General features: G+C 44.2%; 1 protein-coding gene across 1 annotated transcript in view; it reads right to left on the bottom strand.

Moving 5' to 3' along the window:
* Positions 1-22,498, bottom strand: part of Slc24a3 (solute carrier family 24 member 3) — a 474,476-nt gene extending 451,978 nt beyond the window's left edge. The window contains exon 1 of the mRNA XM_075962364.1: positions 21,605-22,498. Coding sequence (XP_075818479.1) covers positions 21,605-22,034 — 430 coding nt within the window. The 5' untranslated portion in view covers positions 22,035-22,498. The remainder of the gene's footprint in view (positions 1-21,604) is intronic.
* Positions 22,499-24,228: the final 1,730 nt, after the last annotated feature.

The following is a 24,228-nucleotide window of genomic DNA, read 5'->3' as shown; positions in this document are numbered from 1 at the left end:
TTATTTTTTCTTATAAGCTACATTCCACTGGAAAATCTAGAATAACACACTGAGATAACCTCTAGCCCAGGTCCCCAGGCAGCAAGGTTCCATGATCTCTGCATCAGAGGAACTCAGAATAGGACAGCAGTTCTCAACCTGTGGGCCATGACCCCTTTGGAGCTGCATATCAAATATTTACATTACTATCCATAAGAGTAGCAAAATTACAGTTATGAGGTAGCAACAGAATAATTTGATGGTTTGGGGGTCGCCACAACACAAAGAACTATTCTAAAGGGTTCGCAGAACTGGGAAGGGTGAGAACTGCGGGAACAGGGGAAGCATCCAAACAGCTTTTAATCATTAAGTGTAAATTTAAAGTGACCACCAGCATTAACTTGGATGAAGCTGGCTGGGACTCACCTGCAGTGTTGGGAAGATAATTTTCTTTCTAATAAGCAGACATTTTCAAGCTGAAACCCGACGAGGCATTCTGGAATATAATGCCAGCTAGCTAGGGGCGAACAGTTTGCATTTCTCCACATCCCCAATAAATGGGACACAGAAAAATGTAGAAAGATGCCGAGTGTGGAGGCCCTGAGACATAAAAATGGGATGTGACAGGTGGACCAGAGAGAATACGCTGACCCCCAGGTGTAAGCACCAACCTCAGAAAAACGAGGGCTTTGCGACCGAAAGGAACTGATTTCAAGGGCACCTCCACCCCCAGCAACGCAGCATTTTAAACTCATCTATTCAGGGACCCCATTTCCTGGAAATGTAAATTAACCAGAGAGAAAACAGGATGCTGCTATATTGCTTTCCAGAGACTAAGACAAAAGAGGAGGGATGGTGAGCACCAGAGAGCTGTAATCCGGGAAGCTGGGAAACTTTCATACACTATCTCTGGTTTAAGAACTAGGAAGAATCATTTCTTGATGAAAATAATAAAGAGAATAAAAAGTCCCAGTCACATGTTCCCAGCCCTAGAAAGCAGGAGCAGACTTCAGAGTAGAGCAGGTTCCTCAAACACTGGACAGTTAGCCAAGCCACACCCACCAGCCCGCCCTTCAGCATCACTGACGCTCATGGAAACTGACTGTTGGGGCCACGTGAGAATGGAGAAGGACACTGGGGAAACAAAAGGTCTGTCTAGACTTCCTCAGTTAAAGGACAATGACTTTCATCTCCTGAAAAATCCCTGCATCTTAATGAAAAAGAAAAGGGAATATTTCTCACAAAGAAGAAAGTATTATATGGAATGAAGCTCTCAGCAAAAACCTAAATGGAGTCTTGATGTTGTACAAGAAACATGGGCTTCAGGTAAAAAAAAAAAGGATCACTAAACAGCAAGGCTAAGATTATAATGGAGTTGGCTAACTTAGAGGTAAATGAGGCATAAGATAGATAAAGGAAATGTAGCCATAAAGCATAAGGAGGAATGAAAGGCAAAAGTCATAGTTGTGCTGAAAATCCAACCACCAAGGAGAAAAATAATGCAGATGTTCCTAGAATATGATCAGGGAAAAACCAGAGTCGGGCATGGTGGCATATTCCTTTAATCCTAGTACTCGGGAGGCAGAAGCAGGTGAACCTCTGAGACTCTGAGAGCAGTTGAGGCCAGTCTGGTCTACATAGCAAGATCTGGACTAGCCAGAGCTACATAGTGAGATGAGGGAAGGAGGGAAGGAAGGAAGGAAGGAAGGAAGGAAGGAAGGAAGGAAGGAAGGAAGGAAGGAAGGAAGGAGGAAGGAAGGAAGGAAGGAAGGAAGGAAGGAAGGAAGGAAGGAAGGAAGGAAGGAGAGAAGGCCATTGACATGAAAGACAAACAAATGGTTTTCTGAATTACAAATAGTTCATAGTTTTAAGAACTAAAGTATCTCTCCATTTAATTTGATGTTAGCTGTCGGCTTGCTGTAAATAGCTTTTATTATATTTAGGTATGACCCTTGTATCCCTAATCTCTCCAATACTTTTATCATAAAGGGATGTTCAATTTTGTCAAATGCTTTTTCAGCATCTAATGAAATGATCATATGGTTTTTTTCTTTCAGTTTATTTATATGATGGATTACATTGATAGATTTTCATATGTTGAACCAGCCCTGCATCCCTGGGATGAAGCCTACTTGATCATAATGGATAATTTTTCTGATGTGTTCTTGGATTCGGTTTGCCAGTATTTTGTTGAGGATTTCTGCATCGATGTTCATGAGTGAGATTGGTCTATAATTCTCTCTTGGTTGAGTCTTTGTGCGGTTTTGGTATCAGAGTAACTGTAGCTTCATAAAAGGAATTTGGCAATGCCTCTTCTGTTTCTATATTGTGAAATACATTAAGGAGTATAGGTATTAGGTCTTCTTGGAAGTTCTGGTAGAATTCCGCATTGAAACCATCTGGTCCTGGGCTTTTTTTGGTAGGGAGGTTTTTGATAACCTCTTCTAATTCTTCGCGACTAACAGGTCTATTTAGATTGTTCACCTGGTCCTGGTTTAACTTTGGTATATGGTATTTATCTAAAAAAGTGTCCATTTCCTTTACATTTTCCAGTTTTGTGGCATACAGGCTTTTGTAGTAAGATCTAATGATTCTCTGAATTTCCTCTGTGTCTGTGGTTATGTCCCCCTTTTCATTTCTGATCTTATTAATTTGCAAATTCTCTCTCTGCCGTTTGATTAGTTTGGATAGGGGTTTGTCAATCTTGTTGATTTTCTCCAGGAACCAGCTTTTTGTTTCATTGATCCTTTGTATTGTTTTCTGTGGGTTTTGATCCTACGCAATGTGCTGGCTTTGTGGGAGCCTAGCCAGTTTGGATGTTCACCTTCCTAGATATGGACAGAGGGGGGAGGACCTAGGACTTACCACAGGGCAGGGAACCCTGACTGCTCTTTGGACTGGAGAGGGAGAGGAGTGGGAGGAGGGGGAGAAGGGTGGGGGGAGGAGGAGGAGGGAAAGGGGAGGCTGGGAGGAGGTGAAAACTTGTTTTTTTTTCTTCCTTTTCTCAATAAAAAAAATAAATTAAAAAAAATCCAAAAAAAAAGAGAGAACTAAAGTAAAGGATAACCATGCTACAATCCACAGACCCAGAGAGGCTAGGTAACAAGGAAGACCCAAGGGGGATGCATGGCTCTCCCTAGGAAGGAGAAATAGAAGAGATTTCCTGGGTGGACAGGAGACACGTGGGGATAGGAACTTGGGGAACTGAGTTAGGGGATGAATAGAGGGGAAAGTAGTAAAAGAGATGGCTGCAAAAGAGGGGTGAGCATTTTAGGGTCAGGAATCTACAAAAATGACCCTAGCTACGACTCCTAACAATAGTGGACGCACAGCCTGAACTGGCCATCTCCTGTGATAAGATTGGTGACTACCTCAATTTATATCAGAGCTTTTATCCAGATGGATACAGATGCAGAGACCCACTGCCAAACATTAGCTGGAGAAATCCCGCTGAGGAGGAGGGAGAAGGATTATAGGAACCAGAGGGGTCAAGGACAACACAGGGAAACCCACAGAAACAACTAACCTGGCTTACAGGAACTAACAGAGTCTGAACCAACAACCTTGGAGCCTGCATGTGACCGACCTAGATCCTCTACAATAATGTGATAGTTATGACTTGGTCTACTCATGGAATTCCTAACAATGGAGTGGTCCCTAACGCTTTGGCTGACTCTTGGGAACCCATTCCTCATACTGGATGGCACTGCCCAGCCTTAATATAAGGGGGCAGGGTGTTCGCTCAGTCTTACCACAACTTGATATGCCATGTTTTGCTTATACCCATGGGAGGACTTCCCTTTTCTGAACAGAAACAGAGGAGGAATGGATTGGGGCAGGGACAGAAGGGAGTGGGAAGGGAATGGGAGGAGAAAAGCAAGGGAAAACTTCGGATGGGATATAAAATAAGCAAATTAATTAAATTTAAAAAAATAAAGGGACTCTGAATTCACACCATGAGACTGAGTCCCAAGGGAGCGAAATTGAGCCTGCTTTATCACTTTAAAGTTTTACTCTGAAAATTGTTAGTAATGCTCTTATCGCATTAAATACATCTTTCTCATACTGATTAAGAACAACAGTTTTCTACTCTGATTTGTTTTTAAGATACACTGAGTTAATCTGTGGACCTTCTGTTTCTCATTCATTCACTTAACACACATCCACTGAGCAAATAAGATGTATAATACGGCTGTCTTTATTTTATAATCTATCTAATTCAGCAGCAGCTACCATGAGTGTATATATTAAAAATATGGAGTATAAATTGGTACACAAGTTTAATAAAAAATAGTTTTTGTTTATTTGAAAAAAAAAGAATTGAAACAGATAAGAATCCACAATAGTCATATTCTCCAAACAAAAATGAGATAAAACCGGAACTTGAAATTTATATATATGTGTGTGTGTGTGTGTATTATGGCATCTGAGAAATCAGAAATCAGTCTCTTAAATAATTACAGAGGAAATAAAGTGGAAATTAAACTACTATTTGCAACAAAGCAACAATGACTACATGATCCTTAAATATTTATATACAGTGTAAGTCTGACTACCCATAAAATCAAATGTACCACTAATCAAAATGAACAAAGATAATACTCATAATTCAACATATTAGAAGATAAATGGAATAGGTAGATTTTTACAGAAATATGGCAGCAGAAACTGAATCAGCAAAATGGGAAAACCAAAATAGATCAATACAATCAGTCAATCTTTAAAAATTAATAAAGTCAGCCAAATAGCATCCAATTGGATCAAGAGAAACAGAAAAGCTCATCTCTGTGCTGAGGGAAGATCATACAATCACAAGTACAGCAGTTAAAGCAAATAAGAAGGATGCATAATTTTGATCATTTTTAAAAGCTTAGCGAAATTGACAGTTCTTTGGGAAAATGGAAATTGCCCACATAAGAAAATATGAATGGAAGAAACTGTAGCTTGCACATAATTGCTACCAAAAAAGACCACGGGGACCATGGGAAAGGGTTAAAGGGGAGGGGAGAGAAAGGGAGGGGAGAGGCAGGGAGGGGAGAAGAGAAAAATGTAGAGCTCAATAAAAAAAAAAGACCATGGACAAGCTCATTCTAACTATCAAACTAATTTCCATGCTTGTCAACATATTCTGTAACATAAAGAAACATGGAAGTTGTCAATTCATTTTATAAAGTTAATGTTATTTTGACACCCTAGTCTAGAAAATAAATACATAAATTCATTAATATAAGAGAGTAAATATTTCATAGAGGGTCCCAACCAAACAAATTCAAAGGAAAAACCCTATTATCACAGCCATGTAGGACTTATTGTGGAGCTGTACGTACATCATATTGTGCTAAACACTTCAATAGGCATTAACTAGGCATTTATTCACATTCAATGTCTGTGAGTTATCATAAACATCAGAGACGCTAGAACTGGAAACGAACTTCCACAACAGATAGATAAATACTCAGTAGCAAGCTGGTCCAAAAGTTCCCTATCTGGTAGCAAATTATCACAAAATTTGACGCTATTGCTTTGCATAATAAATTAATTTTAAAGTATTTACGCAATTTTTATTGAAAAATAATTTTATACAATATATTTTGACCATGTTTTCCCCTCTCCTAATCCAGGTCCTTTCCACCTCTCTATCCACCCAACTTTATGTTCTTTTTCTCTTTTCTCTCTTTAAACAATTGAACATCCAACTGAAATAAATACACACAAACAAAAAACTGCATAGAAACAGAAGCCAAAGCAATCAAGCAAAAGACTAATAAGGCAAAAAAAAAATACCCAAACAAAGCAAAATGAGATGAAAAGTTTATTAAAATCCCATTGAGTTCATTTTGTATTGGCCAACTACTCCTCAGCATGTTGCCTTGTCCAGGAGTGTGGTTAATACACCAGTGAAACCTCATTGGAGCAAACTAATTGTTCCTTTGCTATGGGCATCAGTTGAACATAGCTTCTTGGTTAGGGGTGGGAGTCCATGTCCACTTCTCCCTCTCAGTGCTGGGACCCCATATGGCCCACATGTTACAACAGACCCCGGGCAAGTGGCCACAGTCACTGAGAGTTCATATGCTCATCAGTCCTGTTGTGTATGGAGTCATCCAGTCACCCCTGGTTCTTAAATTCTTTTTTTTATATTTATTTATTTATTTATTTATTTGGTTTTTTGAGACAGGGTTTCTCTGTGGTTTTGGAGCCTGTCCTGGAACTAGCTCTTGTAGACCAGGCTGGTCTCGAACTCACAGAGATCCGCCTGCCTCTGCCTCCCAAGTGCTGGGATTAAAGGCGTGCGCCACCACCGCCCGGCAGGTTCTTACATTCTTTCTGCCTCCTCTCTCCCATGGACCCCTGAGCTCTGAAGAAAGGGCTTTGATGAAGACATCCCCATTAGGACTGAGTGCTCCAGTGTCTCCCACTCTCCGTGTACCATCTGTTTGTGTTAGTTCCTATCTACGGCAAGAAGTTTCTCTGATGGGGGCTGAGTGAGGCATTGGTGTATAGGTCAAACAGAATCCCTTCAGAAGTCATTTTATTGCTACATCCCTTTAGCATAGCAGTTCTCGACCATTGAAAAACACAAATATTTGCATTACAATTCAAAACAGTAACAAAATTAACGTTATAAAGTAGCAATGGAAATAAATTTATGGTCGGGGTCACTACAACATGAGGAACTGTTTAAAACTGTATTAAAGGGCCACGGCATTGGTAAGGTTGAGAAGTACGGCTTTAGCAGAATAATTATATTTACATCATTTTTTAAATTTTAAGAATACAATGCGGGGCCTGGAGAGATGGCTTAGTGATTGAGAGTGCATGCAGTTCCTGCAGAGGACATGAGTTCGGCTCCCAGCACCTATATCAGGCAGCTCACTACCTTCTATAAGTCTAATGCCAGAGCATAGCATGCTCTCTTCTGACCTCCGCAGGCACCTGAACACGCACAGCATCCTCTTACACAGAAACACAGACACATAAATAAAAATAAGCCATAAAAAACAATTAAACAGTATGAAGAAATATTTCAAATGTATACGGAATGAAGCAACGGCAATGATAAATAATATACGGCAGAATGACTTTCCCAAACAAACGCAGGAAAGAAATGAGGAAGTGATCATGACTTCCAGCTAACTTCCTTAGAGCCTGATCAAACAAAACAGCACCGCAGGGGTGAGAGAAATCTGCACTGCAGAATGCCATTTTTCCACACACTATTTATAGATTTGCCCAATCCTAGAGGGATTTCATGGAAATTTCACAGAGATTCTAAAGTTCACTTAGGAAGATAAACGGATGATAACAGCAAATGACTTTTTCCAAAACAAGAGGACGGGAGCCTCACCCTGCCAAAAAATTAACATGCTAACAAACGACAGCTTTAATTAACGAGGAAGCGGAGTAAAATCAATGTCATAAAAGCAGCCAGTGGCACAGGGAGAATAAACACGGGCCAAAGCCATGCGAGAAATGCGTGGGTCAAGATGATTCCATAAACAAGACCAGAATTAATGGGCTAGTCTGTGGATCTGTTTGCATCTTCAGGTCAACTACAATTAACCCCAGATGAGAACAGGGTTATTTTTTAAGCTAAATCATACAGGTAGGAAGAAAGGATAGCAACAATTATGTGGAATAAATATACAATTGAAATCCTGCATCTAAGAATACAATAATGAAAAATGAAAGCAAAAAAAGAGAGAGAGAGAGAGAGTTTGAACTGGATGAAAATGATACCGATATGCCACAAAATCTTCTGAGAGGATAGGATACACAGAATACATATAAAACTCTTACACTTTATCATTTAAAAAGTGATTACCTCCCTAGGTAGAAATGCAGGCCTGAGTGTGGGAACACAGACTTACAACCCTGACCCGGAATGATTTTCCTCCAATGAAAAAAGAAAATTGAGATTACCCATGAAGAAATCTTTTCCACAAGGAAAGAAAGTGATATAATGGAGGAAAGACAGAGGAGACAGGCGAACAAAAGTGGTGAGGGTCCATTCTTCTACAGTAACTGAATGGGAGCTATGTAAGCGCTGGGCTGGAGCTCAGTGATGGAGCACTTGCCTTGTATCCACAAGAGGCTGGGGCTTGACTCCCAGTGCTGAAGAAACGCACCCCACAAAAATTATCATACTCACTTTTGGCAAGTGGACATTGAATCCGAAGCTGTCAAGCATGGCTGTGGGGATTTCAAACCTGTTCACATTCCTGGAAGCTGACAGAGTAGGAACTATGAGCCTCTCCGAAGGACACGTCCGTTAATGAGGAAATACTGTTTCTAAGAGTCCAGTCAAAGAAACTGTCAGATACTGGCAAGGATTTCTGCACGAGACGCTCACCACAGAAACCCCATGGAAAATACCTCATGCTGCCAAATAAAGACCTAAAAAAAGCCAGGTGCAGGGGCGCACACTTCTAATCCTACCAACCAGAAGGCAGAGGCTGGGGCAGCTATGGGTTTGAGGTCAAGTTCCAAACCAGCCAGGGTTAGAGAATGAGGACCTATCCAAAAAATAAAATGTTGTCAAAAAGAAACTCAAATGAATCAGGTATGACATGGAACAATCCAAGGAGAATCAGTCTGGGTTCTAATCTAAGACACAGAAAACCCTAAGCTTCAACAATTTGCTTCAATTTTTGTGTCCTGTTTTCCTTTACTTGTGAAACAGAGAGAAAAATTTTCCCATTCCATAGGGTTATTCGGTGAGGCCAAAGAAGTTAAGACATAAAAAGTATCTGGAACAAAGTCCCCGGCCTGCTAAGGACTCCAGAAACATTGGTTTCCATAATATTTACAGAAGCATCTAGAGCTTTGTGACAGATGTACACCTACAACTCCTCCAGCACGCACAGGCGGAGGCAAGAGGACTAACCTGAGCTACACAGCAAGGCTCTCTCTCACATACAAAAAAAAAAAAACCGCAATTTTATTACCATCATGCAGACATTAAATCATATCTGAACTTTAAAGTCATGAAGAAATGCTGATGACAAGCTAAAAGGGAGGCTCCGTCAATTCCAATCTTTTCTAGCAGACAGAAGCGTGGTGGTGGGGGCATCTCCCAACTCATTCTGTGGGCCAGTATTGCCCCGACAGCAAAACCAGACAAAGACAGCACCAAGAAACAAAATCACAGACCATTTTCTCATGCGATCATAACATAAAAGTCCTCAGTAAAATTTTAGCAATTCAAATCCAAGAAATGTAAACTGCAAAACCATTTCCTGAGCTACTGCGGCTTCTCCTTGGTGTGCAAGACTGGCTCTGTGTTCAAAAGCCATTCCACACAATCCATTCTGTATAACCGCTATCAACTGTCCAAGAGAAAAATCAGAGGGGCGGGGCAATTATTCTGACAAATTTCCATACCTATCCCTTATTTTACAAAGGAGCTTCTCACCAAATGAAAATTAGACATGAAATTCCTTCACATCATAACATATATAACTATGAATATACTATAGTAAACATCGTGCTTAACAGTTTATGACTAAATATTCCCTTCTAACATCAGGAAAAGTCATGGGTGACTATTCAAATGACATACTAAAGAATCCAGCCATGGTAATATGGTAGGGAAAAGAACGGAGTATTATAGCATCTTTATTCATAAACAAACTAAAAGCCACCAAGTGCCTTACAACGGGGAACAGAATAAAGTATTCAATACCTGCAAATGAAATGTTACTTCAGCCAAAAGAAGTGGACGTGCAAGATCCCGATTCCGAAGGCAACTTAAGTGAAGTCATAATATTAAGTAAAAGAAACAAACTGTTGGAGTCTTAGATTCCATTTGCAAAAAAAATAATAATTTTTGTTTTTCTTTTGAGGCAAGTCTTCCTATTTAGCCTCAACTAGCCTCAAACTCATGGTCTTTCTGTCTACCCTTCCCTAGTGCTGGCATTACATTTGGCTACATTCTTAAAAATTCAAATACTCTGATAACAGACAATGGTCAGGGTAATGGATGAGAGGAAGACGTGACTACAAAGGGACAATTCAGAGTTTTGCAGGAAGAGTGATATTCTATCTGTATCTTGACCTGTCGGTCAGTTCTACTGTATACAATTTTAAAATTAAAACATATTAATTTTTTATTTAAAAACAATGTAGGGACCGGCAAGGTGATTTAGTGGGTAAGGACACTTGCCTCTAAGCCTGAAAGAAGAAAACTCAATCTTCCCAGTTGTCCTCTGACTTCACTATGCTGTGGCATGAATACATACATGTGCTCACATGCATACATACATGTATGCATACATACATACACACATACTGGATAGATAGATAAGTTTTTTCTGAATTTAAAGATCTGTTGGGCAGTGGTGGTACAAGCCTTTAATTCCAGCATTTGAGAGGCAGAGGCAGGAAGGTCTCTGAGTTTGAGGTCAGCCTGGACTACAGAAACAAGCTCCAGGACAGCCTGGGCAAACACAGAAAACTCTGACTCAAAAAACAAACAAAAAAAATATAAAGATCTAATCCATTATATATGGTTTGATGTCAAGATTGACGTATTGAAGGGAGGAAATGGCATCACAATGTTAGAAAATAATGAGGCTGATCTGAATTTGCCTAGATTTGTTTAAAGTGGGTGCAATGAGTTTACTCACTGTACACAGCCCAAAACTACCCGTGATTTTAAACATCAACCTGAAACCCCACTCCAGAGACCATGGATTGTTTTCCAAATCCTATGATTCTAAGGTCCTAGGAAGCTATCCTTAGCAACCAGTGTTTGGGGGAAGGTCCAGAAGCATGATATTAAGGACAAAATGAAGTTGGAAAGTTATACGTTCAAACATTGCTAACAAGAAAAACAGAAGAAAGAAGAAAACCCAGGCCACTCACTTCCAAAGAGCCCATTATCCTCCTGATTACATCAAGACAGACGTGCGTGGAACAAAGGCAAGGAGTGTCCCGAGGGCCAGTGCTCCAGCCTCGCACATCTCCTCACTTGCTACACGAAGCGGCTCGCCCTGTGACTCCCTCTTTTTTCCCATGGACTGACTCTCCCGAATGTCAGAAAGTTTCCCAGGAGATTCCAGCACTTCAGTAACATTTCCGAATGTGAGACAATCTGCCAAAAGTTGATCTTCATTCATTAGATCCCTCCCTTAACTGTGCTGTGTTTTCTTAAGCGGATTCTTTTTTTTTCAAGCAAAGAGTGAAATTGGCAATTTTCTTTCATGTCACTTCTAACAAAATCAGACATTAAGACTCAGTTGCCCCAAGAGTGCCTCCATGTCAATATTCCAGAAAACAAATACCGAGGAAAGCAGAATGGAAGCCTTATATGGCTAAACTTCCCGAATGATCCATCTATCTGAAGAAGCCATTTTTATGCATCCTTCATTCAGAAATATGACACAAATGACAGAAATAACTATCCATCAAAGAAGCCCTCCGCATACCAAGCATAAACTTTCCTTTGTGTTCAGTTCAGTTTTCCATACGTTAGAGCATTGACTCTGCAAACATGGGCTGTCCACATCTTCAGTCCTCAAATGTAAACAAACTTGGTGACTATTTCTCTGCCCCAATGTATAATCAAAATTTTGTACAGAATATAATAGTCCTGGTGTTGCTTTTCCTTCATTCTTAAAACCACGATTTTTAAGTTGACGTTATTTGAGTGTAGGTGGTTATCAATTACTTAATGCCACTGGTCCTTTTATACTAAAAGATAAGGACGGTGTGGTCATTAGAGGGACCCTTCTCCAATACCTCGATGGTTGGCGGTAGATGCACAAATCCACATGGGTTATTAAACTTGTAGAACCCAGAACGCACACAAGTGTGCACGTGCACACACACACACACGCGCACACACACGCACACACACAAATGCATACATAATAAAAGAATCAATCCAAGTGAGAAAGGTAGATTGGATTGATGCTACCATCCTACTAATAATATTATGTCACAACTTTGCAAAATATTACAGTGAGGTTGACTAGAAAACACTACAATGGGGAGTCCTGTATTTTGTTTTCCACCTATATGAGAATCTTCAATTCACTCAATAAAAAATTTCAATTAAAAAAGACTTTCCATTCCTCCTACTCCCTACCCTTAGTTTCCATATGTAGCTAAAATTGAAAAGGAAGAGGAGGGAGGAAGGAAGCAAGCTGATTTAAATCATGTGGGATGGCCTGGGTTCTGTCAACAAATAAGTTATTGAGCCCCTTCCTAGTCACTGTTGGGAAGACCTAAGTCCTTGAGGCAGAGCAAGTGCTCTTACTGAAGAAATACCTCTTCTCCCACTGGACTCCCTGAGAGAACAGGTCACCGTCTGATGGCAGGACACAGTGATCTTTCTCTAGGAAATCCAACCAACCCCCGACAAAGATGGAAAACAAGACACACAGAGCCTTTCCCAGTGACATGACCCAGTCAGATGAGCTCCTAGGGACACCTTACCAACAAATCCTTCCTCTGCCATTGCCATGATCTCTGCAACAGCCTCACCTACACACAAGGGAGGTGCAGACACCAAAGTGTCTGACATTTAAAGACACTGGTAAGAAAAATGGAACAACATAGGTGGACAAGAGCCACTTACAGAAGAGTCCGCAGAAAGAAGGGGACTCTTCAAAATGAATGTGTGCATACTCAGAGGTGGGAGAGATGATGCGGATGGATAAAATAAGGAGCTGCTAAAGTAATCCCCACAGGAGACGCAGCTCTTGGGAGGTGAAGCCAGTGTAAGAGCTGGAAACCTGGGCCTCACGACGGTCCAGCAAATGACAGCACTTGCTGTGCAAGCCTGGTGACCTGAGTGAGATCCTCAGAACCCAGTAAAGGTTGAGGCAGAGAACTAACGCCATAAGGTTTTCCTCTGGCTCCACGCGCACGCTCCGTCCGACACACACCATACAGGCAGACCCACGCAATAATGACTAATTAAATGAAGGTTTCTTTTTGTAAGGAGTGGGAAATTCTTGGTTTAAAAAAAATGTAGAGGGGCTGGAGAAATGGTTCAGAGATTACAAACACTGGCTGCTCTGCCAGAGGACCTGGGTTGGATTCCCAGCACCCATGTGACAGCTCAAACTTTCTGGAACTCCAGTCCTAGAAGATCCACACTTCTCTTCTGGCCTCCTCAGGCACCAGGACCACATGTGATACACAGGCATACATGTAGTCAAAATACCTGCATGTATTAATATAAATAAATATATAAATAACACGTATAGAAATCACACCAAATGTCCGGGACAATTGCATGTAACTGTAACCTCAGTCCTTGAGAAGCTAAGGCAGAAGGATCATGCATCCAAGGCCAGACTGGATAACAAAACCTATCCAAAAAAAAAAGAAAAGCCCAGTCCAAAGGGTAAAAGGAGTAGGAAAGAAAGGTAGATGAGAGGATGCTTCCAAGAACTCAGGCATGCAGTAACAGACAACCCAGAAAGGGAGCAAGCAAGGATGAAGACATCACAGAGCGGGAGACACTTTCAGATCAGAAGAATCTGAAGGGAGTGGACAGACAAGGAACCATACTGGTCATATAACTCACTGACTCTAGGAGCAAATAAGACAGGAGGAACAAAGCAAATGTCTTAGAAAAAGGAAACGGAGTCAAAAAACAATTAAAAACCAGGACAGAATCAGACTTCCAAGAGGCATCATTGAAAGAAAGATATACAAGCAACATCTTCAGAGCCCCAAAGAAAACGAGGCCCACCCTAAATTATTTTCCTTTTATTTTAAATCTAAGGCTAGCCTCAAAATCATAACCCTCCTGCTTCAGCCCTCCCAAATTCTAGGATTATAGGTGCATAACCTACATTATGAGCCCAATCCACGTGACCCATGGCTCAGAAGAAGGATCACAGCTTCAAACATACCAGGCTTCACACCTAGGCTTGCTCTGCCTTATTCCAGAGGCACCTGGCATGTGTGAACCCCAAAACAACAACTGCAGGCTTAAGCCAAGAGGGACGCATGCGCAACTTCCAGGAGGACAACTTCCAGGGGAGAGCTCAGAGATGTGAACGGCACAGAGCTGAAGGGAGGGGGGGAGCAAGAGGACAGCTGGACAGCAGACTTCCCAAGTAACCTGACCAGACAAGAAACAGCCAGAAGAATCTGCATGAAGATCACTTCCCAGAGAAACCCCGATGGTGAACGTAATGCCATTGTACATATGAAGATGAGATGAGGCCGGGGGAAGAGAGTTTGGAGTGAAATTGTGGCAAACGTTTAGAAAACCAAGTAGAAGAATATTGATTTACATCCAGAAGAGAAAATTTGAGTTCAGTGTATTTCACAGCTCAGCGACACTGGGCCTCTACATAGCCATAATACAATGAATATTGCACATTTACCTACCCCAGCGGGCTCAGTCTTGGCTGCACACTGGCACCAACTGCGTCACCCTTAACAAAACATCGCAAGCCGGGCGGTGGTGGCGCACGCCTTTAATCCCAGCACTCGGGAGGCAGAGGCAGGCGAATCTCTGTGAGTTCGAGGCCAGCCTGATCTACAAGAGCTAGTTCCAGGACAGGAACCAAAAGCTACGGAGAAACCCTGTCTCGAAAAATCAAAAAAAAAAAAAAACATCGCAATATCCACACCGTACCCTAGGGCGTTCCATCAGTATCTCTGGGCAAGACTCAGACCCAAGTGAAGCGCAGAGTTCCCTAGGTGACACTGCAGACTGAGGAACAGGAGCTCGTCAGAGAGACAATTCTCACCTCTGGTATACTCCTCGCAAGTCCTCATCTGTAGCAGCAACTGCTGATAATCTCGATTTTCAACTGTCGGCTTCCTGTCCCACCAGCTCACTAAGTCAAACTACCCAAAAATGAACACTTCCCGTTCCATCTAGAAAATGGCACTATTGACCTCCTGGTGTGGATGTGCAATGCCAGTCTGGTCAACCAGGCCTCTCCGCCACCCTCTGTTCCTTCGCATTTTCCAGGGGTTTAAATTCTGGTGGCGGAGCAGGTCGCTAAAGTAAAAATGTCCCTTTCTCAGTCAGAACGAAGGAGACATGTAAGGGGAAAATGAAGAGCAATGCTGTCAATACTGCAAAAGCTACAGACGGGAAATTCTCCAAACTGGGGAGCAGCTGAGCTGATTTTATTTGCCCATCCTCTCAGGAATACATAGCTACTCAAAAGCAAAGAATGAATGCTAAATTGCATGGTTTAAATAAGCAACCAGCGCTGGTCTATCCTGATCCCCAGGGTTCCCTTCTAATCCTAAACTCCAGGCTTTAAAATGCCATGGCCAATCAGTTCCATGGACCACATTTGTATCCAGGTTCTCTGAGTTTTTAACCTAGGCTTCAAAAATATATGGGGCTATTCTAATCCCATAAGCATGTATGTGGTTCAAAACAGTAACAGCTTAGTCACACAGCCTCCATATTGCAGTCAACTACACTTGGATCCATTAACGTTTGCTAATCTATCCAAAAAAATGACATCTCATTATTTTTAAATTCCAACTTCCCACTTGATAATTCAGGGTGAAAAATGTTATTTGGGGTTATTGGCCATCTGCAGTGGCATCTCTGTCTGTTACCTGCCCACAGTATTTCTCAGTTTTCTAGGAGTTTGTCTTTCTAACTAGTTTCTATATACTCCTCCAGGGCATGCTGGATTTCTCATTCATATCTCCAAAATTCTTCAAAATAGCTACTAGGTGCCCCGCTACTCAAAAATCCCAAAGGCCAATACTGGGTGTCTATCTCAGATACCACTGTAACCCCAACAACTAGCAAAATGCCTGATTAAGGGAGTCATAGGCAGAGATCCCTACATCTGATGTCCTTGGGAGCCTATGAAGGTCTCCTTCCAAGGAATCCACTGAGAAGAATTTCACAAGAAGAGAGCTAACAGGGATGGTTATGGGTCAGGGAAGCCATTAAAGAATGGTGACACCCAACATTAGCAACAGTATGGAGGAGCACAGCTAATCCCAAGGCAGGAGCAGACAGAGAGAAGAGCAAGTGGAATGCTGGAAGCCCCATAGCCCATCACCCTCTTGGCTTATGACAAACCTTCCTCCACTTGAGTCCTCAGTACTTCACAGTCTCAGATCCTACACAGCAGAACCTTGTTTAAAACTATTACAAGCAATGAATAAAACGGGCTGTCAAATAAACTCTACAGAATCAGAAACTGATAGCCATCAATCAGAAATCCTCAAATCCCTCTCTTGAGATCACAACCCACTTGCAGTGTGATGTCGGCAACATTTTTTTTTGAATCCCCCTAGAGCTCAGTTTCCCCATTGGAACAGTCTCTGTAGTCTCCATTACCCAAACACATACACAAAGATTTTCCTTGTGTGCATGGAACGCTCCTTATAGAAGCGAGAGTTGCCAAAAGTCCTGCTCTATCAGCCAGCTTCCACCAGGCCCTGGAATGCTCAGCAAATAGCTAGTTTTGCAATTCTTTTGGCTTTGCCAACCCTCCAGGGTAAAAAAAAAAATCTTCCCTCTTCCCACAAGGATTCGAGGCTTCTGAGGAGAGGAAATCTTTGAGAAAAATCTGGGTTGATGAGCAGCTAAGAAAAGGCAGGAGGAGAGAAACACTTCTATATATGTTTGTGCGGAAAATAGAAAAGGTTGAAAGCAACGTGTTTCTAAAATACTGCTTCTATGAAGCCAGCCTTCTGTTACTCCTTACTCCTCGGCGGACTGAAAAAGGCAGGGTGATTCCCTGTCTTGTGTTCCTCTCTGCCAATGCTGGATAATGCATCCATATGCAACCTTGACACGGGCGTCCCCAGGTTCAAATCCTACCACCATCCAAGTGATACTGCGCAGAGCCTGCCACGTTTTTTCAGCTTGGTACTCGCCACAGAAAAAAAAGAGCAACAACATCAAATTTACAGGACCAGAAATTATAAAAATAAGCATATGCCAGCAAGTAGGGCCCTAAAACAGGGTGGATTTTTTTTTTGGTTTTGTTTTGTTATTTTTATCACAGGCATTGAAGTTCAGAAATCAAAAGGACTTCTCTATAACAAATAATATTTCAAGCTTTTATTATGGGCTGGGTGATGGGGGTGACTGATGTCAGCATAGATCACAGGGTCTCTGACCTCCTGGAGCTCAGAACCCAATGAAGAGGAATGTTACTCAAACAAACAGATAGCTGCCGACTTTGATAAATATAATCAACCGAAAGCAGTGTTTTCAGAGAACACAGCGGGGAATCTAATATAGTCCAGGAGATCCTGGCCTTGCAGAAGGATTGAGTCACCGCAGAGTGAGGTGGTGGTGGACACAGCAGGACAGAGGGACCAATACATGTGAGAAATCTGGGACCAGAAAGGTCGTACACCCTTGTGAAGCAACAGAAAAGTCCAAGTGAAGTCAGAAAAGAGAAGGCTAAAGGAGGAGACTTGAAGTGAGGGAGTCTGCAGGCTGCACCCCAAATCCTCTGACGAGTGGAATTCCATGGAAGCCAAGATGGACTCTCAATATGCATTTCACATCCCCACTGTGCCTCCTTCAAAGTTATCTCCATCTTCACATCAAATAAGGTTAAGGCCAATATTCTCATGATTGGAGGACATTTCCAAAAATATTATGCATGTGCATGTATGTGCAGTGTATATTCACATGGGTGTACATACAAATGTTTGCATACAAGTTATATGTATATACTTCCTGTACTCTCAACTGGTCACCTTGGGAAATGCCTTCACTCACTCCTAAGTTACGGTCCTTTCAAATCTCCAGAGTTTTTCCAAATATACCAATCATCGTATTTCCCATTAAACTGAGAAAATGGTGACTCCACATCCTCACCCTTTCAACCTGGGTGGCATTTGTTCTTGCCTTGACCAGCAGAAGGCCACCATGGCAGCAGGACTCTGTGGCTTCTGCTAGACCATAAGACTACCAAGCACCTTGTTTTCAGGGGTGCTATCTCTTGGAACCTGGCTGCCATGCTCTGAGGAAGTTCAAACTGAGCCCCAAGGAAAGACCATGCGTGTGTTAGTCAACATCCACCTCAACCCTTATAAATGGGAGTGATGGTGTCTCGGATGATTCCAAATCCACTGTCATGTTGCCCAGTCTTATACTCTTCCCAGTCAAGGCCTCTGCCATAATGAAGTAGAGAAAAAGCCATCCCAAACATGCCCATCAAATTCCTGAACTGAAGTACCCATGGGCAAAAAAAGTTAAACAACTTTTTAAACTTGATACCCAGTTTGGGGCTAATTTCTTAAAAGGTGATAGTAACTGACATATATCCATCTATATATATATATGTATATAGAGAGTATATATGTATATATACATATATATATACTCCTAAGTTGTGGTCTTTTCAAATCTATGAATGTGTATGTGTGCAAATATTTATTTTTTCTTAGTTATACCCTTAGAACTTTCAAGAGATGATGTATATAACTGCTCCTGTGTTAGAACCCCTACCTCTAGAGAAAGATGGCCATGGAGTTTATATTTAAAAAAAAAAGTGAAACATTTCTAAGCCACTCAATGTATATAAAAGTAATCCATTCTCATGGCAAGAATAAATGAAAACCCTCATTAGCAAATCTAACACCTTATTTAAATTGGCTTTGAACACAGAGATCAAAAAGAAGATCTTCATCAGCAACAACTAAATAGGGCACCTGGGGCCTGTGTCTCCCCTGCTGAAGGCTCACAAGACTGAGGCCTGTGTTTGCAGATGAGGTAAATGCACACAAGGTATGCTTGGCACAGTGCCTGGCACTTGAGATGCCCAAACTGTAGCTGCTATTATTATTGCTTTTGTTGTAGTCAGAATTAAGAATTCTCTTCCTCCCAGCACCAACTCTTCCTGACCTAAATTAAACAATCCTCACATCCTAGTTACACAGGAGGAAAAAAAAAAGAACCACTATGGATTGATTCTTTAATATACTTCTTCTGACCAAATACTGAGCACAAAAAGAAAAAAAAAAGACTTTGCAAAATAGAACTGAACTTTTCAGTATGTAACCAAGTCTGGATTTACTGAGAAATCAAAAAAAAAAAAAAGATCCCAAATTTCATGACTAGAAATGTTAGACATTATGTAACATAACTTTCACACACCTCTACTTCTGATAAAAAGAACTATCCTTTTATAACAAAAAAAAAGGGGGCAGGGGATTCTTAGGAAACAGGCCTCTGGGAAGGGGGTATCTTGCTATCTTTAACAAAAACCACATGCCTTTAAAGGTAAAATATTGCCTTTGGTCATTAGGACGATACACCCACATGACCAAACAACCATCCCAGTGCTGCACCCCAAAGCAAGGAACACAACTGGGAACAAAGAGTCAGGTCCCCTCAAGTTGATTTGTCCCTCCACTCCTCGATTCCTATGTGACTTTACTTAATTGCCCATGGTGAGTCCCAGAGTCTTTAAAATGGGGTAAAACGATGAACCTTTTGCCCACGCTGAAAGGATATTATGTAGAGTGGCCCTGGAGTTTTGGGGTGTCACTACTCAGATGTTTCTGATGCCAAATGGCAATCCCCAAGCAAAATACCAGCGGACGATCCCCCTGCAGCAATTAATTTGCTTAAAATTATCTTGCAAGAAAACTATGCCTTGCTGCTGCAACACGGCTCGGCCTCCCCTACTGAAAGCAGCATCTAATGGAAGCAAGGTGATTAGAGACACAATGAGGACCAGCAAGCCATGGAGTTGGGGGTGGAGGTGAAAAGCAGAGCCTGGGTAACAGGGTCCTTAGAACTGTTGGGTTTCTCCCAGCTAAGTCTTCCCAGGGTTGGGAATCAGGAGTCCCTGCCCTAGACATTGACAGGGGGCTAAAGAGGAAGTGAGAGCGAGAATATGAAATATAAATAAAAAAAGGGTAGAGATGGGGGTCATGCTACGGCATAAAATTTGAGTCAGTAGCACCTGGGCAGAAACGTCATTGTCAGGGCAACTACTTCCAAATGAAAGTCAGGTTCCAAGTTTACACTGCATGCTACCCTATCAGCCCAGACAAGCCAGCTCCTGGTGGGGGTAAGGAATTGAAGCTGATCAACTTTCACTGCGTGGGTCACATTCACCACCCAGGAAAAAAAAACAAAAAACAATGTCCTTTATGTCCTGGAAAGTGCTGAGAAGCCTGTCATTCACAGGGCCCCAACCTGTAGGGAAACCGCCACCAAGTAATTGACTTGAAATAGCTCTTGCCAAGGGAGGCATAAACTATCTGTTGGCTCTCACTCTTAGTGACAGTCAGTGGACACTGCTTAGCAGATCTGAATCTGCCCTCACTTCATTCCAACAACACAGCCCCTCCCTCGTGTCAGCACCCAGGGCCAGAAAATCTAAGATTCAGAAGCCACGGTGAGAGTCATCAAGTCAAGGGCTTCACTGAAAACCAGGACTGCCTCTCTCTCATTACCATATATGCTGAAGTCTCTCGAGAGATCTGCGAAGTCCAGAATGACCCTAGAGTTTTACCATGTAGCACTGCATGAGCCAGTGTGAGGGAAGTCCCTCTCTTGATGGATGGCATCTTTTAAAATGTCACCATCACTATCAAAACACCTTTATTGTGCGCTTCAAAGCAACGCTTATCAGATCCGTGTCTATCTTAACAGCGCAGCACATATCTGTAACTGTTTTACTCCACCTACAACCATTTATTTGTCTGCTTCCCCAAAAACCCTGACACTTGAAAAGCCAGCGTACAAAATCATTTTACAACTGCTTTTCTCCCAAGTCTTTCCTTTCCATGGTGTTATTTTGTTCTTTTACACAGCGGCATCCCAGAGTCCAAATGGTTTCCAATAGACAACTGTTTCAAGCACATTTCTCTTCAATGTCTATTTTAGCTCTAGAAAAGCCAAGGGCAAAGATAAGAACGAAGTCTCGTGTGTGTGTGTGTGTGTGTGTGTGTGTGTGTGTGTGTGTGTGTGTGTGTGTGTATGCGCGCGCGCGAATGCACCATCAGCCAAGGCACCAGGAAAAAGTGGATAGCACAGAGTGGTCCATCCCCAGCACAACAACAGCTCAAGTCCGGGGAAGGAAGCAAACCAGCCCTGAGAAAAATATTCGTGGGTTCCTGCTGAGCGACCCTTTAAGAGAAAATGCCCATTACTAAACCCCAGCTTGGGTAGCTATCACTTTCTCCCGTCCGAAGTTACCAGCACCTGCTCTCGTACCGCAACGGTGGCAAGGAGTATTCTCTGTTGCCCACTCCACATGTACTGTGTGGAGAACACGTGGAGAACCGGGAGTGAGCCGATTAGCCAGCCCTGCAAACCCTCAGCAAGCCAGGAGTACAGGTGGTTGATTACATGCACAAGTACCGATTGCTGCCAGGACAACTTTATTACTGGCCCTGGTGGTGAAAGGGTTCTTCCCTGTCACCACCGCCACCACCAGTCCTCAGACTGTGGGAAAGGAGCAGAAGGCAAGAGTCACAAGTAAAGGTCTTCAGGGTGCCTAAGGGGGCTCGCTCCTCCACTGCAGCACTCTTAGAGCCCAGACCCCTTCCTCCCCAGCCCTCCGAGGAACCTGGGTGTCCTCGTGCCTATTCGGTGTGGCCAGAGCCGAGCGCAGCCGCCCCGCGCTGAGCGCCCCAGAGCCCGAGCCGCTGGAGCCGCAGCGCCCACTCGGGGAAGGCTGCGAGCACTCACCCTTCTGCTCTCGCAGGCTCGACAGCGACCAGAGCAGCAGCGCCACTGAGGCCAGGAAGCAAAGCTGGCTCAGCAGAAGGTCCCTCCGGCGGCGGCGGCGACGGCGGCGCGCGCGGTCCTGGTCGCCCGGCGGCGGCATCCTCGGGCGGCCGGGCGGCGTCCCCGGCGGGCGGCGTCCGCTCGGTTCGCGGGCGGCCGCGGCAGGGACGGCGGCGGGAGGCAGCCCTGCGCGCAGCAGCCGCGCGTCCTCGCTGCGTTCCCACCCGGCCGCCGCCTCCTGCTCTCCCTCCTCCCGGCCGCTGCCCGTCTCCACGCCGTCGCCCTCGTCGCTATCGCTCAGTCCCTCCTCCCCCGCCACCTCCTCCTCCTCTCCGCTCGCCCGCGCCGCCGTCTCCTTGCGCTTGGGGTCCCTCTCCAGCTCGCGCACCATGGCTCCCACGCTCCGCGCCCGCGCTCGGCCTGGGGCGGCGGCGGCGGGGGCGGCCGGGAGGCGGGGGCGGCGGGGGCCGGGGAGGAGGAGCGGGGAAGGACCGGCGAGAGGAGGGCCGGCCGCTGGCCACCCTGAGCAGGCCCTGGTCTCCGGCTGCGGGAGCGCGTCGCAGAATCGCCCCCCTACTACACGGTCCACGCGCGGGGGACTCGGAGCCGAGCGGCGGCAGGGGCGCGCCAGCGGCACGGGCGAGAGCAGCTTTCCGTAGCCCCGCAGCGAGTCCACGATAGGGGGTGGGGTGCACGGGAGGGGGTCTCTGGCCAGCACTGCGGGGAGGGGGCGCAGGGAGGAGACTGGGCTGCGGAGGGAGCCCAGTGCACAGCCCTTCAACCCTTTGGTGCCCAAAGAAAGCGGTGGTGCGGGAGGTCCGCAAGACGGGATTCGGGTAGACAGATCTCCACCGAGGAGGATTCGCTTGAAACTTTCAGAGAAAAGGAGGTTTCCTTGGCTCTCTTCCATCCTCTGCCTTCAGTTAGAGCGTGAGAGTGTGCTAGGTCGCCAGTGCCTAACCACTGGTCCGGCCTCCTCCCGTTGGCCTCCGGGGTTCCCCTCTGCCCCCTGGTGGGGATCCCGGTGAGCCAGGCTCAAGTTCTAAAACTGGTCCCCTGGGGTCTTTTGGCTTATTCGGGGTGTCCTGGCTCCCCCCTCTGGCTCAGGTTCACATTTCTCGCTCTCTGTGGAACTGAAGCACGTCCAGTGTGTGGCTGAAGCTAAGGGGGCCCTGGCATGATCCCTGGGGAAGGAGACTACTGGCCTTCTATGAGGATCATCAGCCTATCTCACCCCAAGATTAAATCTAGGCCCCAATTCCCCTAATTCGGGTTCTTCTATCCCTGCCTATTTGAAATGTGGAAGCTGATAACCCCACCTCCATCTGCAGCAGGTGACCATTGAAGTTGATGATCCCAGGCACAGCTCACTTTCCATGCTTGGACCCTGGCCGTCCCTTGCCTCCTTCCAGTGCCTGCCAACTGGGGCACAACACACAAAACCAGAGAAAGAAATGTGTTTTACAAGTGGTGCTGAAAACCTAAGTCTTATCCTAAATGGTATGGCCCTAGAAACCAGAGATATGGCTTGGATGGCTCTGTGGAAGCTCTTGGGATTGAGCAGCCTAGCCCTGGGAGGTTGTGGGGATGGGGGGACCTCTGTACGGGTTTCTCCATGCCTAGGTCACAAAGGACCCATAGAATCGGCAGTAGGTGCCCTTCCACACTGTCAGGTGTCCCCTGACAACATCTGGGGAAATGGGAGAGAGAGAGAGAGAGAGAGAGAGAGAGAGAGAGAGAGAGAGAGAGAGAGAGAGATTGAGAGAGATTGAGATTTTGCTTCCCTTGGGTACAATTTATTCCCTCCTCCCCTTATGCTGGCTGCCCCATGTGCAGCACGCCTTCCCTAAAATGCCTGAGTGAGTCTACCTTTGCTTTGGTTGCCAGGTACCAAAGGAGGAATTTAAACTATTCAAGTCCATCCAGGTTGGAGTGTCATGGAGAATTCCCCACTTAGGCCACCTCCATTAAGCACTCTGAGACCCTTGAGGAGTTCAGAGTAATCCAACTTGCTAGGAAAGTCATTCATATGAGTCTCTTGTGAAAAGCAAGCATGAGGGACGGGGAACCTGGAATTTACTGAGTCAGGGAATGAACACTAACTCATCTGGGGGCAGAAAGTACCATAGGCAGAAGGAATTGTGTGATCTGCCATGTGTAGGGGGTGTGAGGAAGCCGTGAAGGGCAGTGGGGAACTAGCCCAGGAACTGATGATTTCCTGGAAGAGACAGGAGACTCTTGTGGCCCAGAGAAAGGACGGTGCTGGTTGATACTTGTTTTGAGAAATCTCAGTAAAAGGAGGTGAGGGAATAAAAACACATTGAAAGATAGCTTCTGGGAGCTGCCAATCATGACTGTAAGTGGAAGGTGGGGATTTCTGATTCCCCTCCTGACAGTGTCTTAGCGCAGAGAGGCTCCCTAATTTCTAGGATGTGAGCATCTCTGCCAGAATGTACCTGAGATCACAGAGGTCCTTTGTCTCTTCCTCCTAACCCCACCATCAGGCAAGGGTAGAACAGAGCAATCTCTTGGTGTCCTATCAGATCTAAAGGAGAAGGGAGACAGCCTTGGTGTGGTTCTTTGAG

Source organism: Microtus pennsylvanicus, chromosome 2, assembly GCF_037038515.1.
Source record: "Microtus pennsylvanicus isolate mMicPen1 chromosome 2, mMicPen1.hap1, whole genome shotgun sequence".
Taxonomy (NCBI): domain Eukaryota; kingdom Metazoa; phylum Chordata; class Mammalia; order Rodentia; family Cricetidae; genus Microtus; species Microtus pennsylvanicus.
Note: the sequence above shows the minus strand (reverse complement) of the source record. Positions and strands in the feature narration are given on the sequence as shown.